Below are 20461 nucleotides of genomic sequence, written 5' to 3'. Positions count from 1 at the left end.
ACTTCTATATCTCAAAAATGGTAAAACCTACGAAAATATCATAAAGGTCAATCTTGTAGAAAATGTTCACTGCTACATCATTTTCTTTGGTCCCATTACGATAGTACTTGCGGTTTCCAAGCAAAATCATGGAAATCTAAAAAATCATAAAGATGTGAACTTTGACCGCGATTTATATTTTTTGTTTTTTTTTTTTTTTTTATCTATAAACACTGTAGTTTCAGAATTCACAAAAACTTCCCGGGTGTAAGCACCTTTCATATAAAGTTAGTTTAAACGCACCGTGTGCGATATATAGTGTCGAATTCCGAAGAAAGCGTTTTGATTTGGCGATTGAAATTTGACTTCCAAACATAAAATGATCACTGCAAAAAAACTAATTGTACCATATTTTACAAATAGCTGGTCATATATCAGTGCTAAATTTCTGTGCAAGATCAAGCATGATTTGAAGTATTTTAGTGCTTCATAAACTCAAAAAAACTGGTTTGATGTTATTGCTGGTTCCGGATTCTCTATGTCCAAATTAAGAAATTCTGCAATCTGGACTGGCTGCGTCCATAAAGAATCCAGAGACCGGCGATGTGTAGTGCGGTTCCAATCCATACGCAGGGCATGTGTTTTGGTAATTGTGCTATCGGCTCGGGCCCAAAATGAATTGATGTGGCTGCATATTCTGCACCTTGGCATATGCGTTCTTATTCCGCGATGAATGAGGTTTGGTCTTCGAGTACGACGTTCACACTGTAAAGCCCTTAAGACAATCAATGTTTGAGTAACGTTTTGCGTTATTTCTGGTAAAGGGATAACGAAAAATTCGAATTTGGCTGCCCTATGTCTTTTATGTTTCTACCAGAAATGACGCTACATTTTGCTCAAACGTTGATTGTGTTTTCGGGTAAATCTTGAGCTACCTGCACAACTGCATAAGTGTAAATGCGACCCAAGCTTCTCTCACTAGATCACGAAGATCTCTCCTGACTAAGTGTTGGTGAAGCTTGTCCACTAGTTTATGGCAGGGTTATAACACCCAATGAGGTGTAAAAACTTCTTGCCCTGTTGCAGTTCTCAAAGTGGAATTCTGGCAAGTTTGAATATTCCCTCACTACGTACGTCTAACAGACCGGCCTATTGCTTTGTAAGAGGTCAACAAGATCTCTTTGTTCGCAACTCAAATGTTGCCGCCGCGCAACTTGAGGGCCTTGTTCCTACTTCTGATCTTTTCTGAAATAGCTGGGACTTGCGTGGCCAACTTATTGAACATAACACCCTACATCTTGGGGTAGATTTTGGTCGGAATCAGGGGAAGGCCGTCCATGTGGTGACCAAAGTGGCTATGGATTTAGCGTCGGATATTTTCATATTCTTTAGATGGTAAAATTACACTAAGTAGATATTTAACATTTGACACAAGTCATCGACGATAGGATCCGACGCCAAGACTGTACATTCATCTTAATACATTCATTACGATATCTATGCTGACTGGAGGGTGTGGAATTTTAGAAAGGTAGAGGTTAAACAGTTTCGAAGATATCACTCACACAGCTTGGCATGGTTGACGGTATCGAAGTTCTTTGATAGGCCACCTGGTACTGTGAATTTTGACAACTGCGAAACAGCTTCTCATCATAGGAAGTATTAGTGACTCTAGAATCTTCCGTGCTGGTGGTAGGAGGGAAACTGCCCTGTACGTTTCGCCTCTGCTGACATCTTTACCTTACTTGAGTAGCGGAACCACCCTGCCAACTTTGCAATATTCTTGTAAAATATGGGTGGCTATCGCCTATGTTGGTGTAATTATGGTTATTCGACCAGCAGCTATGTATCGAGCGGCTGCAGCTGTGATTATGTCCCAGAAAATTGTATCAGCTACCCGAGGGAACCCTCTCTGTACCCTTGCGTTTCCATGATTCCGAAAAGTAAAGGCTTCCTTAATTCACCTGCCTTAATGAAGCGTTAAATTAAATTAAATGTATGAGCCCTTTTGCCGATATGATTTTATATTAAACCTTATGAACACTAGGGCGGTCCTAGTTTTTTGTTTGTTTGTTTTGAAACGCCTACCGGGTGGAAATATTTCCAAATCTGAACCGATTTCAATATAAGGGACAAGGGAGACTTCTCTCATATCAATGAGTGCATTCCGACTCATATTAGCTCCTACCTACTGTTTATCGCCGAATCCAAACAGCGTGTCTTAAGACACCACTTGTAGAGAAGTTTTACATGGCTGAAATACTCAGGAAGTACCATTAAAAATTTGATGTTGCCTGGCCTGGGAATTGAAGCACGATCTTCTGCGTGCATACCATTGCACCATGGTGGCGCCCTTTCAATATAATATATTTCATACTCATTTCTAGATAGAATTCCCCCAAACGTTTCACGTTTCATCACAATCAAACCAAATACCTGATATGGGGTGAAAATATTTACATATAAATCTGAATCGATTTCAATATTATTATTTGGCAAACTTATTTCTACGCGTTTTTCAGATGTAATTCGAATCATTTTAGTTGTAATTCGTAACATTTTATTTGTAATTCTAGAATTCCATTTGTAATTCGAAACATTTCAATTGTAATATGAATTATTCCATTTGTAATTCGAATTATTCTATTTGTAATTCGAATTATTCTATTTGAAATTCGAATAATTCCATTTGAAATTCGAATTATTCTTTTTGTAATCCGAATTATTCTATTTGTAATTCGAATTATTCTCTTTGTAATTTCAATTAAAATAATTCGAATTACAAATGGAATAATTCGAATTACATAAAGAATAATTCGAATTACAAATGGAATAATGCGAATTACATAAAGAATAATTCGAATTTCAAATGGAATAATTCGAATTACGAATGGAATAATTCGAATTACAAACAGAATAATTCGAATTACAAACAGAATGATTCGAATTACAAATGGAATAATTCGAATTACAAATGGAATTCTCGAATTACAAATCAAATGTTACGAATTACAACTGGAATGTTTCGAATTACATGTGAAAAAGGTGTAAACCAAATTCCGTCAAACGTTTCAAATTTCATCGAAATAGGACAGAATTTGCATGTTTGGTGCACCAAGTACCTCAAATCGGGCTAAAATACATATGGGAGCTATATCCAAATCTGAACCGATATTTTCCAAAATAAATAGCGTTCGTCATTTGGCCAAAAAATTTATCTAAATGGAAGTATGGGTCTATCTCGCTTCCTTTTGCATGTTGCATACAAATGCACAAAGACATAATACCTCTTACCGCTATGTGGTGTAGGGTATAAAAAAATTGTCGTTTTTGTTCCGCCCTAATGAACACCCCCCTTGTCTTCGATGCTTGTAAAACTCTTCGAAATTATTTATGAGGCCATTTAACCCTCCGTCATGCACATGTTCCGATAGTCCCGTACGTAGCGCATGTATCTGGCCAGATACAGTATATATTTCAGTACATTTATATGAAAAATATGCTATTTTAGTGATAATATTATATTGTTATATTGTTATCACGCCAGCCAGATATATATTTTCTCTTTTTTTGTTCTTAGTACATGCTTATCCCGCGTAAAAGATAATTGCTTCGGGTTTCATTGCTTCCCCTTCACAATGTTTCGTAAAATGAACTGTCGAAGGTTCACACATTTATTTTTTTTTTTGCACGAGCTGCAAATTGATACCAAATTTTCGTGGAATCCAAATAGCGATGACAAAACTGGACGAAAACGATCCTTTCTCATTTCGTTAGGAATACATATAGCAATAAAGTACATAACTGTTCATACAAACTGAGTGTGGTCAGATAAATGCGCTACATATACGATGTATAGATAAAAAAAATCTACATAAATTTTGTTTGTTGTTTTTTTAATGTGTTTTTTATACCCTCCACCATAGTATGGAGGGTATATTAAGTTTGTCATTCTGTTTGTAACACATCGAACTAATCATTTGCGACCCTATAAAGTATATATATTCTTGATCAGGATAAAATTCTAAGACGATCTAGCCATGTCCGTCTGTCCGTCTGTTGTAATCACTCTAGCGTCCGCAATAATTGAGATAGAGTGCTGAAATTTTGCACCCGAGGGTCTTCTTTCCATAGGCAGGTCAAGTTCGAAGATGGGCTATATCGGTCCACTTCTGGTATAGCCCCCATATAACGGCACCTCCGGATTTGAGGTATTTTGACGCTCTTCGCCACATTTGCAGACCGAATTAGCTATAATTTGGCACTTAGGGTTCCTAGTGATCAACAAACTTATATCCCAAAGGATATGGGCATAGGTCCATGTTTTGGTATAGTCCCCATATAACGGTACCTCCAGATTTTCGGTATTTTGAGTATTTTAGCCACAATTTTTAACAGAACTATCTGCAATTTGACATTTGAGGTTCTCAGTGGTCATGAAACATCTCCACGAAACATCGTCAACATAGGTCCATGTTTTGGTATAGCCCCCATATAACGGTACCTCCCGATTTTCGGTATTTTGAGAATTTTAGCTAAAATTTTTAACCGAACTAGCTGTAATTTGCCATTTGAGGTTCTCAGTGGTCATGAAATATCTCCACCAAGCATCGTCAACATAGGTCCATGTTTTGGTATAGCTCCCATATAACGGTACCTCCCGATTTTCGGTATTTTGAGATTTTTAGCCACAATTTGTAACCGAAATATCTGCAATTTGACATTTGAGGTTCTCAGTGGTCATGAAACATCTCCACCAAACATCGTCAACATAGGTCCATGTTTTGATATAGCCCCCATATAACGGCACCTCCCGATTTTCGGTATTTTGAGAATTTTAGCTAAAATTTTTAACCGAACTAGCTGTAATTTGCCATTAGAGGTTCTCAGTGGTCATGAAATATCTCCACCAAGCATCGTCAACATAGGTCCATGTTTTGGTATAGCTCCCATATAACGGTACCTCCCGATTTTCGGTATTTTGAGAATTTTAGCTACAATTTTGTCTATTCAAAAATAATCGTCAATATAGGTCCATGTTTTGGTATATCCCCCCATATAACTGTACCTCCCGATTTTCGGGAATTTTCAGTGGTCACGAAATTTCTTCACTAAAATTCGTCAACATGGGTCCATTTTTGAGGGTCTACATTGTTTTGATGAAATTAACCTCAATTTGAATCTTGAAGTTCCCTGCAGCTATAAAACTTTTCCGCCAAAAAATTTAAAGATATAGCCCCGTAGGTGGTACCTTTCACCTAGCTGAACACATTTTTTTAGATTAGATCAGATAACAAAATGCAACAAAATGGAGGTGAAAGCCTGGGTCACGGAAAATTCCTCTTGGGGAAGAAAGGCCTTGGTGAGTATATTATGAACCCCGAAGGACAGATCCGCCGTGAGTCGAACTTCCGCCTTATGGCGTGATGAAATTTTTGTTAGAGACATTGTGGGCTATCAGGAATTAGCGTTATATCTTTGTTTACTGTTGCTTAAGTGCTCTACAAAAACAACAAACAAAGATATAATGCTAATTCATGATGGCTTACAGGGTCTCTTGCAAAAACTTTATCACGCCATAAGGCGGAAGTTCGAATCACGGTGCATCTGTCCTTCATCTCCAAAAGGAATTATCTCTGTCCCAACATTTGTGTTCACAGTGTAATATAAGCAATAGCGGGAGGCAGTAGGAGTCTAACCATTATCGAAAAGTTGTTCCACCTAAAATTGTAAAAGGACCCTAATTATTCCATTTTAATTAAGACTATTTTATGGTGGAGGGTATAAAAAGTTCGGCCCGGCCGAACTTAACGACTTTTTACTTGTTTTTCATAAAACGATACCTTACAATATTTGTAGAGGGTACCTGGAGACTCAAGTCCCTACCTAAATTCGAAATATATTTAAATCACAGTTGAATTCCTAAAATATCTGGCCAGATACATGTGCATGACGGAGGGTTAATATCAATAAAGCCTCGTTGTGAATTATCGTTTCCCCTTAGAATTTTTCATGACAAAAATCGGATCAACAACCTGTAGTGGAATTCTGTAACTAATTTTTTGAGTTACCGACAAAAATCGGTAAAATAGAGTTTTAGTTTTTTTAAAGTTTTCATAATTTTTTGAGACACCGACAAAATCGGTTAAATAGAGTTTTAGTTTTTAGAGTTTCAGGGCTTGTTATAGGTTGGTCGAGATAGGTCGGACCATTCTATAACCATTTCTATGTGTTTATATTCTGTTGCTTCTGCATTCGGGCATTTGTGGATAAATTGTGTTATTTACATAGTAAAATTAAAATAAATTGTTAAATTCGCATAGACATTAAATAAATTTTATTTCCCCTGGATTAATTTTTAGTCAGATGAGGCGTACAATCCTGCAATACCGATGTGTCTTATTACTGCTCACAGCCGTAGATGATCTGACATGTTCTTAACATTTCGAGGAATTTTTCTCAATAGTTCAGCAATAACATTCTCATTTTTTTTTTTTTTTTTTAATATTCTTTGCAAATTCATAATATTTGTCATTTTTCATAATTCATTACCCAAACTCTTTAGTAAAAAATATATATTCATACATTATTTATTTTGTTTTCCAAACCATTGTTCATTTGTAAATTATTAGAGCACTAGAACAACTACAATTAAAGCAGGACTAATATAACAACTACTGATGATTATGATGACTTCTAATGAGTTTTGCAACCAAAAGATAAAACGAAAAAACATAAAAAAAGTAATTACATAATTAATTACCACAAAAATACAAAAGAAAAAATAAAAATCAATTAAATTTATTGTAACATTTGTTAACGGAAAATTCCAAAATCAAACAATAAAGAAGATAGATAGAGAGGAATTAAATAAAAACCAAAAAAGAAAAAAATATATTATCAAAATGTGTTGCCTTTTATATAATTAGTTTTTTTTATTAAATTCATGTTCATGTTTAATAATTACGCTTGTTTTAATAAATAGTGTTAAATAATTTGCCGTGTCTTTTTTTGTGTAATTTCCATTAATGATCATTAAAGCTTTAGTTTGTGTTATGTTTTGTGATTGTTGAAGATAGAGTGAGAGAGATTTTGTAGTATAAATCGAAAAAGAAGAAATGAGCGATTCCAATATCCATTAGTTGTAATCAATCGATGTGTGTTGGCGTGTGTGTGTGCGTATGTTTGTGAAGATTTGCTGATCCCAAATAATGCGTTTTTGTTTTAATTTATGTTACTTAATGATTTGCGTTTTAGTTTCCAATAGCCTTTCTTGTCAGTACCAGATAAATTATAAATTGGTAAGTTTCGTTTATCTTTAAATTATTAAAAAGGGTGAAATATTTTAAATAAAAAAGCTTTCAATATATGTAGTTATTACGAAAACACAGAAAAATGTTGTGTAGTATGTGTGTTGCCTATGTTTTACGTTTTATGCTCAGCCTATATAAGTATATTTTAAAAATAGCTATGTATATAAAAATAGTGACAAAAGTACCTTGAGTAGTTATTTAAATAAAATTGTTAATTTAGGTAAAGTTTGATAATAAAAAATAATATATAAATAATTGAAAAATACTTTAAGTGTATACAAATGTCGGCATTTTCTGTCCGAGGATCTATATCTTCAAAAATGATTCGAAGAAAATCCAATTTAACATTTTTTATCAGAAGATAGGCAAAGTTTTTAACAACGTTTTCCTAAAACAATCGAATAATGTCCTACTTTAATATGACAAAACATAGGATTGATCTTGCTTTCTCTTTCATCTCAGGTGGAAACGTGATGTCACCTGGGGAACAGCCTATAACGCCAGTTAAATGCTAACTAAGTACATGTTCCTCACGTCTACACACCCAACCCCAGTTTTTATCACCCAACACTAAAAACATGAGAACCTAACTCAACATCTGTCCTATCTTAATCCATGCCCTCGTCGAAGATAAGCTCCTAAAACCCATATAACCGGGGTTCTAGGCGATTTTCATGCCAACATTGGAAAGGGCTATATCTTTGGTCCAACCGTCAGGAATTCAGACGCCAAAATGTAGCATTTGTCAACGGAATGACTTGACTTCGCAGCGGTAAAAACATGGTAGTTAGTAGCAAGAGATTTAACCATCTCGGCATTTTAAAGGGCACCTGGCTTTCACCAGATCAAAAAACAAGAATCACGTTGTGATAAATGGAAGACTTCACCGAGCGTGCTGGATGTACAATGGGTGTTGTGGCTAATGTACACAACACGAAAGTTCGACATCGGAAAGCAGCAAACATAACAGATAGCCACAGCATATTGTAACTCAACTTGCCCAATTATTTAATTAAAGCACTTCTCGTCCCGATAATGTAAACAGCAGCAAAATCCATACCTAAAGAGTCGTGCTGTTGAAAAGAATGCGCATTTGGGCTACTCTGCAAACAATAGCAACGTGTAGCGCACGAGAGAGGTATCTGGAGGAAAGGAGAGAGGAGGAACTTATTTTCCTCAAGAAAAAAATGAATGGAAAAGCGGGAGTATGAAGAAATGCACAAGAGCCAGAAGTCGGAAAATTCTACCAAAGACGGAAACTTCAAACTGGTGGCTTTGTTACAGGCACATCGTCCTGTAAGGACAAGGAAGGTATTCTAGTAACAGATACAGATAGTATGCTCAGGTTATAGAATGTAAATTTTTCCCAATTGTTGTTTTGTTCCCAATGCTAGACAATAAACCGACTGAAGAATAATAAGCCGACACTTCGATAAGGCGTATGCTTATTCTATTTAGCACCATCCGGAGGAACATTGAGATCAACAAGAACGGAGGTCTTCTGTTCTATAGAAACCACCATCAGGAGGAAGATTGAGATCAACAAGAACGGAGGTCTTCTGTTCTATAGAAACCTCCCACGCAGGTCTTCTATTCTGTAGAAACCTCCCACGGAGGTCTTCTATTCCATAGAAACCTCTTACGGAGGTCTTCTATTCCATAGAAACCTCTTACGGAGGTCTTCTGTTCTATAGAAACCTCCCACGCAAGTCTTCTATTCTATAGAAACCTCCCACGGAGGTCTTCTATTCCATAGAAACCTCTTACGGAGGTCTTCTATTCCATAGAAACCTCTTACGGAGGTCTTCTATTCCATAGAAACCTCTTACGGAGGTCTTCTATTACATAGAAACCTCTTACGGAGGTCTTCTATTCCATAGAAACCTTTTACGGAGGCATTCTATTCCATAGAAACCTCTTACGGAGGCCTTCTATTCCATGGAAACCGTTTACGGAGGTCTTCTATTCAATATAAACCTCTTACGGAGGTCTTATATTCTATAGAAACCTCTTACGGAGGTCTTCCATTCCATAGAAGCCTCCCACGGAGGTCTTCTGTTCTAAAGAAACCTCCTACGGAGGTCTTCTATTTTATAGAAACTTCCTACGGAGGTCTTCTATTCTATAGAAACTTCCTACGGAGGTCTTCTATTCTATAGAAACTTCCTACGGAGGTCTTCTATTCTATAGAAACCTCCTACGGAGATCTTCTATTCTATAGAAACCTCCTACGGAGATCTTTTATTCTATAGAAACCTCCTACGGAGCTTTCTACGGAAAATTCTTACACTACAGAAGCCTCCTACGGAGGTCTTCTATTCTATAGAAGCCCCCTATGGAGGCCTTTTATTCTATAGAAATCTCCTACGGCGGTCTTTTATTCTATAGAAATCTCCTACGGTGGTATTCTATTCTATAGCAACATCCGACGGATGTCTTCTGTTCTATAGAAACCTCCCACGGAGGTCTTCTATTTTATAGAAACCTCCTACGGAGAACTCTTACATTATAGAAGCCTCCTACGGAGAACTTCTATACTATAAAAGCCTCCTACGGTGGTCTCCTATTCTATAGAAACCTCCTACGGTGGTCTTCTATTCTATAGAAACCTCCTACGGAGATCCTCTATTCTATAGAAACCTCCTACGGAGATCTTCTATTCTATAGAAACCTCCTACGGAGATCTTCTATTCTATAGAAACCTCCTACGGAGATCTTCTATTCTATAGAAACCTCCTACGGAGATCTTCTATTCTATAGAAACCTCCTACGGAGATCTTCTATTCTATAGAAACCTCCTACGGAGATCTACTATTCTATAGAAACCTCCTACGGAGATTTTCTATTCTATAGAAACCTCCTACGGAGATCTTCTATTCTATAGAAACATCCTACGGAGGTCTTCTATTCTATAGAAACTTCCTACGGAGGTCTTCTATTCTATAGAAACCTCCTACGGAGGTATTCTATACTATAGAAGCCTTCTACGGAGAACTCTTACACTATAAAAGCCTCCTACGGAGATCTATTTTATAGAAGCCCCCTATGGAGGCCTTATATCCTATAGAAACCTCCTACGGTGGTCTTCTATTCTATATAAACCTCTTACGGAGGTCTTATATCCTATAGAAACCTCCTACGGTTGTCTTCTATTCTATATAAACCTCTTACGGAGGTCTTATATCCTATAGAAACCGCTTCCATTCCATAGAAGCCTCCTACGGAGGTTGTCTATTTTATAGAGACTGTCGAAGAAACCTCCTACGGAGGTTTTCTATACTATAGAAACCGCATACGGAGGTCTTCTATTCTACACAAACCGCCTACGCAGGTCTTCTCTTCCATAGAAACCTCCTACGGAGGTCTTCTATTCTATAGGAGGTCTATTCCACGGAGGTCTTCTGTTCTAAAGAAACCTCCTACGGAGGTCTTCTATTCTATATAAACCTCATTCTGAGGTCTTCTATACTATAGAAGCCTTCTACGGAGAATTCTTACACAATAGAAGCCTCCTACGGAGGTCTTCTATTCTATAGAAACCCCCTATGGAGGCCTTTTATTTATAGAAATCTCCTACGGTGGTCTTCTATACTATAGAAACATCCTACGGAGATCTTATATTCTATAGAAACCTCCTACGGAGGTCTTCTATTCTATAGAAACCTCCTACGGAGGTCTTCTATTCTATAGAAACCTCCTACGGAGGTCTTCTATTCTATAGAAACCTCCTACGGAGGTCATCTATTCTATAGAAACCTCCTACGGAGGTCTTCTATTCTATAGAAACCTCCTACGGAGGTCTTCTATTCTATAGAAACCTCCTACGGAGGTCTTCTATTCTATAGAAACCTCCTATGGAGGTCTTCTATTCTATAGAAACCTCCTACGGAGGTCTTCTATACTATAGAAACCTCCTACGGAGGTCTTCTATTGTATAGAAACCTCCTACGGAGGTCTTCTATACTATAGAAACCTCCTACGGAGGTCTTCTATACTATAGAAACCTCCTACGGAGGTCTTCTATTGTATAGAAACCTCCTACGGAGGTCTTCTATTCTACAGAAACCTCCTACGGAGGTCTTCTATTCTATAGAAACCTCCTACGGAGGTCTTCTATTCTATAGAAACCTCCTACGGAGGTCTTCTATTCTATAGAAACCTCCTACGGAGGTCTTCTATTCTATAGAAACCTCCTACGGAGGTCTTCTATTCTATAGAAACCTCCTACGGAGGTCTTCTATTCTATAGAAACCTCCTACGGAGGTCTTCTATTCTATAGAAACCTCCTACGGAGGTCTTCTATTTAATAGAAACCTCCTACGGGGGTCTTCTATTCTATAGAAACCTCCTACGGAGGTCTTCTATTCTATAGAAACATCCTACGGAGGTCTTCTATTCTATAGAAACATCCTACGGAGGTCTTCTATTCTATAGAAACCTTCTACGGCGAACTCTTACGCTATAGAAGCCTCCTACGGAGAACTTCTATGCTATAAAAGCCTCCTACGGAGATCTTCTATTCTATAGAAGCCCCCTATGGAGGTCATATATTCTATAGAAACCTCCTACGGTGGTCTTCTATTCTGTAGAAACCTCCTACGGATATCTTCTATTCTGTAGAAACCTCCTACGGATATCTTCTATTCTATAGAATCCCCCTATGGAGGCCTTCTATTCTATAGAAACCTCTTACGGTGGTCTTCTTTTCTATAGAAACCTCCTACGGTGGTCTTCTTTTCTATAGAAACCTCCTACGGAGATATTCTATTCTATAGAAGCTCCTATGGAGGCCTTCTATTCTATAGAAATCTCCTACGGTGGTCTTCTATTTCCGACGTGGATAATCACGATCTAATTAATTCGTTGTATGTCGATACAGGACCATCCTATAGCACTATGAACAACTGGTTTAATCGTGGTCGACACTCGCTAAACGAATGTGGTAAGGGTCGTACAAAAACGGACGTTGTGCTAGAAAAAAATATAATGCAAGCTCGCCATGTTATATACCGTGAGATAGAGGCATGAAAACCTGGCCGCAAAAATGGTTTTCTCTCGTTAGATCCAGCACAATTTGAAAATTGCTCAAAAAATTCGATTGGTCCAAAGCAATTGTGAATAAATACGATCGCGATCAAACACAACAGCAATCGAATGTGCAGCCAAATCCTGCGAAACTTGTTTATGGAAGAAGCACTTCGAAGCTTCTGTTTCTTCGCAAAACTGACCATTTGCCGACTATACGGCTTGAGCAACGTAGGACGGTTAATTCTGTGTGGTACACTAAAATTTGTTTGCCAGAAATCTCCGGAGAAATTCGAAAAACGAACATGAGCAGACGAATCATTGTGCACCATGACAATGCGAGCTCGCACACATCGATTCAAAACAGCGCCTTTTTGTACCAGACAAAACGTGGAATTGATGGGTCACCCGCATTACAGCCCTGCCTTGGCTCCCAATGACTGCATTAGATGCCCGAACAACAAAAAAAGGCATGGTCAACGATTTTCGTCACCAGAAGATGCTGCTGAAGCGTTCAAAAACAATGTTTTGTGGGTGTCTCAATCAAGCTATTGAAAACAACCCAACACATGGTCTCATGTCAAATTGTCCTGAGTACGTTTAGGTTAAAACCTATCAAACTTTCAAAAAAAATGTAAAATGGCGTCTGGCCACAGACGGAAACTTTTCTAGTTCTCCTCGTACAACGATAGACCATGCCAAGAATATGAGCGACGACGAACCCAATACAAATGGTTATAAATATGGGCCGCATGTCGATAAACGCATTAAGACTTAGGCTTCAGGGGACTAAGCACGTGGAAGACGATATTAAAAAAATACGGTATTCCAAATTAGAAAAGAAAAGCAACAAATAAAGAGGGGAGGAAATCGAGGAGCAAGTTGAGTTTAAGCATTAAGCTCGGATAAAATTATAATTTTTTCTATATAGCCGGCCTTTAAGACTTTCTGCTATGGACAGGAGCCAATATAGGGAACAACATTTTCTTTTAAATTAAAATTTTTCTCTAAGTAACCGACATTTAACAAGGGAATTTTCGGAACTTCGGAGGCCCATATCTCGGGAAGTATGGACTTCCGCAATATATGTTATATATATTTGTGATCAGGGTGACGAGACCTACCTGCGACAAAAATTTGGTCCCGATCCGAGCTTAATGAAAACATTCAACTTATGCCGAAATCGATTCTTAGTGCGGCTTGTACTTAGGACAAATGTTATGTAGACGGTCGCCTAATTAAATAGGTACCTGGACGGTATATGTCACTGTTATAGCACTTATCATGTAACTTACACCATTGAAATTTCATTGGGTATATTCAAAAGAATAAGTGTTCGTCGATGACAATAAGAATCTCGGTCATTTAATTAGATTCCTTCAGTATGTATGTATTTACTTCAGAAATGCTTAGTCGGCCTTACATAAATTCAGTAGTATGTCCTGTTCCTGAACTGCATAACACTACTATTTCACATTTCATTGTGTTCTCTAGGCGTATTATTCTCCTTAAGATTTTTCAAAAGAATGTTCATTCAGTCAATTATTTTATGTCTCCTTCAAAGTTAAAACGAAACAATTGTCCGCTAAATAATAAACTTAAATTTAATATAACTTAAATTTAACTTAAAGTATAATTAAATGATAGCAAAAATATATCCTTCAAACGGTAACAATAAATAAAACTGAATAGTTTGCTAAATAATATAAAAAATAAACAAAAAACAGAAGAATAAATAAAATAATAATCACCTGAAGGATAAACCGATGACGAAGAGGAAGAGGTGCTAACGCCACCACTTGTCTTCTTCCTGCAAGTTGGATAATTGCCACAATCCTTGCCATCACGTTGATTATAACTACAAGAATCCGATGTAATTACACACTCCTCGTTGGGCAAACAACCGATGTCAGCACAACCGCGTCCATATTCTTTTGTTATTGGAATCCGAATGGAGAGACAGTAGTAGTGGTAGTAGTAGTTGTAATAATAGTAGTAGCAGTAGCAAATGTAGGGAGTAGTTAATGTGTTGTTGGTGGTTGTTGTAGATTGTGGTCGCCGTGGATGATGATGGTAAGGTATATTTTTTGTTCACGACAATAAAGTTTTCATTAAAAGGATTTGTTTGTATGGAGAGTGGGAGAGATGAATTGTGAATGAGTAGTCATTTTTCACCATAAAAAGGGTTTGGTTTTCGTTGTTGTTGTTGGCGGTTTGTTGTATTTTATTAATGGCAACACAATTAGTTGGATTTTTTGTCATTGTTGTAGAATGGTGTGGTCGAGGGGGATTTGCAAATTGTGGAAATTCAAATGAAAAGAAAAAACAAAAGTCCACACACAGGATGGAAAAAAGAAGAAAAAAATAATTTAAATAAAAAATGTTTGAACATTTTATAAATTAAACAGAAATGATGAATAATAATGATCTGATGATGATTTTAGATTTTTTCTTCAGAATAAAAAAACAACATTTAGGATTTGAATTTTAATTTGTTTTAAGTAAAGAGGATTTTTAGTTTTCTCGGATAGTTTAAAGGAAAGAGTGCTTGATTATTTGATTAGTTGGGGATGTTTAAAGGAATTTATTAAATTGCACATTGTTTCATAAAAGGTGGAAGGAGCAATGAACTCGTTTCTGTTTATCAATGAAATTATATGCTATTTTAATACACTCCACCATAAGAAGTTCTTAACTTATTTTTTCATTCTTCATGTAAGAAACGAAATAATAATTTTGAGATTCTATAAATCTTTAAAAATGCACGTTTTCTGGTATATGGTTGGTTGAAAATATTTTTTAAAAAAATCCAGGTTCTGTTGCTGTTGTTGTAACAATGTATATTATTATGTTTGTATGTCGTTCTTTTGTTCAATCTGGCTCTGGGTCTATTTCCAATTCCAGGAAAGTGTCTGCTTTGATGGGACGCAGCCACGGATCCACTGGAGTTATATGAGTAGGTTTGGCGGGGCAGTTGAAAAGAGCACCGGGTCCATGTCGCGCGGGCCCATGCCGCATACTGGGCAGATGTCTTGCACGGAGCGATCGATTTCCGCCCAATAAGAATTTAGGCGATTGCAATATCCTGAGCGTAGTTGAGCCAAAACTACTCTGGTTTGTCGTGGCAGCTGACGCTCCTCAGCTGCCATTTGTGGGGGGATGTACTGCGAAGACTTTATTCACACTATATTTGATTATGGCCTTAGCAACTACATCCGTTTGAATGATATTTAAACCTCCTTGGTATGCCTGTTGATCTAGGGGTTCTCTCCAGTATCGTTGGATCTCTCCCTCTAGAGCGTGGATATCCTTACTGATGTGCCTGAATGTGTCGGGCCTACCCACCAGATGGTGATTGGGATGGCTCTCACGGTAACACCCAAGCAAATACTGCAAGAATCTTTGGCTCCTCATGTAAATAGTCCACTTGCCGGACCCGAGGACCAAATTGGAGCCGCATAGCTTACCGCCGACCGACCTATCGCATTATATGTGGTCAACTAGGTTGCTTTATCAGCACCCCAAGTGCTGCCGGCTAGGGACTTGAGGACCTTGATGCTACTTTTCAATTAGTCGCAGATAGCTGTGGCGTGCGCGCACTACTTGAATGTAGTGTCGAATGTGACCCCTTTGAGGCAGTTTATGGTCGGAATTCTGCTACCATCGACCAAGACATTCAATCTCTTCCAAACTGCGCCGTCCATGTGGTGAACAGAATACAGGAGAGGAAGAGGTTAAACAGTTCCGGAGATATCACCTCACTTTGGGGAACTCCCTGTTTCACTCTACGGGATTCGGACTTCTTGTTCCTGTATTCCACGTACGACTGGCGTCCACACACATAAATGACTATCCAATGTTTCAAGCTAGGCCGGAGGGTTGTCTGATCAATGTCCTCAAACAGCGTGGAGTGCCTGACTGTATCAAAGGCTTTTTATAAGTCAAGCGCCACCATCACTGTTCTATCACACGGCGGTCTCTGGTTGAGTCCTTGACAAATATATGTGGAGATGGCGTGCAGCGCTGTTGTCGTTCTATGCTGCTTACGGAATCCCTGATGATGATCGGCAACTTGATATCTGTTTCTGATACTGGGGAGGACTAAGGTCTCAAGAGTCGAAAACGACCTGTACGATTCACTTTTGCTGGCTTCGGGAACAATGAGTGCGGCTAGCGACAAGTTGAGAACTTTAGTGAGATACTCCACTCCCGGGTTATCCAGCTGCTTCAGCATTACTATGGAGATTCCATCAGGGCCCAGCGCTTTAGATGATTGAGCGTTCCGCAACATCATCTGTGGTGGTTCATCTTGTTCCGCCTTGTCACTCTCGGGGTGCTCGAAAAACTGTCGATTGAAATAACTATTGTACCTGTTCGGGTCAGTCAACGTAACGTCACCAAACGTGCCTATGGTCCTATATTCCCTTCTTCAGGGTTCGAGAGTGACTTAACCGTTGCCCACAATTCCACTGTTGCAACTCTTCAGATAATTTAACCACTTGTTCCGCTTATGCTCGCTGACCAGCCTGTTAACTTCCAGTGTCAGCTCATCAGCTCTCACGCATATTTGCTAATCTCATCACCTCTGCTGGTCTTACTTCGGGTATTCGACCAGCAGCGATATGGCGATCGGCTGCAGCAGTGATGATGTCTCGGAACGTCCTTTCCGCTACCCGAAAATCAGAAGGATTGGGCAGTTCTCGGAAGCGGTGATTGGTGAACTCTTGAAGGTGGTGAAATTGGGTGATCTGCTTATGGAGACAATTATGGGGAGATGGTATGATGACGGGTTGTCAGGTAACATCATCAGTCAGACCAGGTGACACGATGATTATGTCTGGCGAACTGAGACACTCTCCTCTAATTCTAGTAGGGGCGTCCTCATTAACCGTGCAAAACGTAGAGCTATCAATCTGCTCAGCGCAGTACGCCTCTGGTCGTTTCCAGGGACCGAATGCCACATGTATACGTTCAGAAACTCTATTTTGGCAGTTTCACACCTGGGTGTTACCCCCATATATTCCATTAGAGAGAGACTATAGCAAGATAGGTCTGTATTGGACAGACTGGTGCCAGAGGAAAGCTAATCCCCCACCTTTACTTCTGGTGCAATCCTTCTTTAGCACGCTATAACCATCACAACGATGTAAACTACAGTTGTTGTTGAGCTTGGTTTCTTGCACCGCCGCGACCTTGATATTCTTCGGACTCATGAAATCCACTATATCCTCGATCTTACATCGAAGTCCATTGCAAACAAATTGGGACAATTGGGACAACAACGGCTGGTGTTAAATGCTGCGTGAGCGGTTGCTATCGAGGGGACTGCGGGGGAGTTTCGTAATCTGATGACGACTCTCTGGGGACTGTATTCTAGCAGCATGCAGCAACATAGTCCCTCAAGTACACAATCTCCTTACATTTCACCGAAGATTGGGTGTGGGTGATGATGCGGATGTGACAAACAGAGCACAAATATATTGATCTAAGTTTTGTCGTCTATGGTTGCTTGAAAAAATATTCTTTAAAAATCCACGTTATGTGGTCTATTGTTGCTTGAAAAAATATTCCTTAAAAATCCACGTTTTGTGGTCTATGGTTGCTTGAAGAAATATTCTTTAAAAATCCACGTTTTGTGGAGCTTTAGTGCAATTACATTGTGTTGAAGATTATATATTTCGTATTAAAGGTACGATACGGACAAAATACCTGCGGTTTTCGGTGCGGTTAGCCCACCATAAACGCTTTTATGAAACAATTGCGATTTTAGCATGCCAATAAAAATTGTTAAAAAGAAAGAAAACATGAAATATTTTTATTCTAAAAAATATATCATATTTTCTTTCCATTTTTTTACTAAATAAAGAAGTAAAGGATTAGAATTCCATTTAAAATTGCATATAAAAAACGAATGAAAAACATCAAAAACACTTCTTATTTGTTTGTGGAAAGGGGGAAATAGGTTTAAGAAGAACAGTAACAAATAAATATGAAAAAACAGGAATATATTCAAATGATGATTTGTGGTTCTTTTTTTAGCGGGCTTCTAAAGGAAGGATGTTTAGCCCAGCCAAAACTAAATATATGTATGTTGGAATAAAAATAATTTCGTGTACATACTTGAATAGGATTCAACATTGCTGACAACACATAACAGCAAAATGCCGCAGGATAAAAGTCCTAAACCGCCCATTTTCTTCAACATGTTACTCAAGTTTCCCGTTGTTTCCTGATTGTTGTTCCTTTTTTTGCCTCTGTGGTTATCTTGGGTGTTATGATATTTTTGTGGTGCTTGGTTATTCGCCTTCTGGCAAACAGCTACTTTCTTGAATTATTACTGCGGTTTCCCTTAGTCAAAGTTTTGAGAGTTGTTGTTGTTGTTTATCTTGCTGCTTGCTGAAAATAGATAAAAAGAAGTAGAAAAAATTATTAAGAAAATCCCACACAACAAAAAAAGTGTTTCTTCAGCATAAGTTTATTTTGTTATCCTTAAGTTATGGTGATAGTACAAATAAGTATAACCAGAAATTGCCCATTAGAAGAAGAGGAGAGTTTGTTGTTATGAAAAAGGATTAAATAGAAAGGATAGGGATTTTTTTATGTATAAATAGAAGTATATTTTGCTAACGTCTGATATCTTATGACAGCATCAACAAATATTTCCATAAGAAGAAAAACTAAAACTATTAAAACCGCAGCATTTGGTTTTAATGGTTCATCTTAAGGGCAGACGGAGAATATTGGTTAAATACGGCATTAAAAAAGTCCCGACTATAGGTGATGACATTTCGATTTTTTCACAAATCTTTTTCGGTTATACGTATGAATATGCTGTTGCTTGTTAATGACTAAAACAATATTTATTGCATTTAAATATTGAAAAAGTTTATGCACAAACTTTTTTCTTTTTTTGTGCAATATGAACATAATTTCAGAAAGAGTGCGAGCGGGAGAAAACAAAACGTTGATTAATTTGAAGGAACTGTTTGACATCACCAAGGTAAAAGGAATGGATGTGCAAATAGGAAACAAAACTCTCCTACCAAAAAGTGTGAACATAGGTCTCCACTTTTATGTATATAGACCCATATAAAGGTGCCGTCCGATTTAAAATATTTTTATATACATTTTCGGACATAATTTAGTCATTTGTGGTATCTATATAAAATTTCAAACTAAAATTGTGGACAGGAAAGAAAAGTAATTATTCCATTTTAGTTCAGAATATTTTTATATACTAAAAGTTCGACCGAACTTAACTAAGATTCGAACCCACAAAACCGCCACTATGTGACATGCATGTTTCGACTCTGGTAGAGGCTCTTCAGACATATCTGCGGCTTCTCTGTTTTCGAACTTTTCTTCTTTTAAATACAATTTTTTACTTGATTATACCCTCCACCATATGGAGGGTATAATTAAATTTGTCATTCCGTTTGTAACACATCGAAATATTCGTCGGAGACTCTATAAACTATATATATTATTGATCAGCATAAAATTCTATGTCGATTTGACCATGTCCGTCCGTCCGTCCGTCTGTGTGTTGAAATCAATATACAGCTCGCAATTTTAAAGATAGAGAGTCAAAATTTGTTACAGAAGATTTTATTACTTGCAGGATGGTTGGTATTGAAAATGGGATATGTCGTCCACGTTTTGATATAGCCCCCATAGAACGGTACCTCCCGATTTTCGGTATTTTTAAGGTTTTAGCTTCATTATCCTACCAAAATGGCTGAAATTTGGTACGTAGTCTTCTTTAGGGGTATAAAACTTTTCCCCTGAATTTTGTCGGTATCGGTCCACACCTTCATATAGCCCCCATAGAACGGTACCTCCCGATTTTCGGTATTTTTAAAGTTTTAGCTTCATTATCCTACCAAAATGGCTGAAATTTGGTACGTAGTCTTCTTTAGGGCTATAAAACTTTCCCCCAGAATTTTGTCGGTATCGGTACACCTTCATATAGCCCCCATAGAACGGTACCTCCCGATTTTCGGTATTTTTAAGGTTTTAAGCTTAGTTTACATTTGGCGTCGTTTCGTGATTTCGAAGGCGTTTCGTGATTTCGCGCGGAATCAAGCTAAATTTATCATGATTTCGCATACAAAAATGAAATCCTCTCATTTCGTGATTTCAGC

The 20461-nt window shown here is 37.8% G+C and overlaps 1 protein-coding gene across 50 annotated transcripts in view; it reads right to left on the bottom strand.

The window, feature by feature from the left end:
* LOC141397847 (uncharacterized) overlaps positions 1–20461 on the bottom strand; it is a 401443-nt gene that overhangs the window by 28247 nt on the left and 352735 nt on the right. For all 50 annotated transcript variants that reach the window (XM_073974611.1, XM_073974616.1, XM_073974614.1 and 47 more), the window contains 2 exons: positions 18438–18713; positions 14069–14248 (listed from right to left, as the gene is read on the bottom strand). In XM_073974611.1, coding sequence (XP_073830712.1) covers positions 14069–14248; positions 18438–18522 — 265 coding nt within the window. In that variant the 5' untranslated portion in view covers positions 18523–18713. The remainder of the gene's footprint in view (positions 1–14068; positions 14249–18437; positions 18714–20461) is intronic.

This window comes from Musca autumnalis, unplaced genomic scaffold (assembly GCF_047663935.1).
Source record: "Musca autumnalis isolate F117 unplaced genomic scaffold, ASM4766393v1 scaffold_3, whole genome shotgun sequence".
NCBI lineage: Eukaryota > Metazoa > Arthropoda > Insecta > Diptera > Muscidae > Musca > Musca autumnalis.
This window is presented reverse-complemented; position numbering and strand designations above follow the sequence as displayed.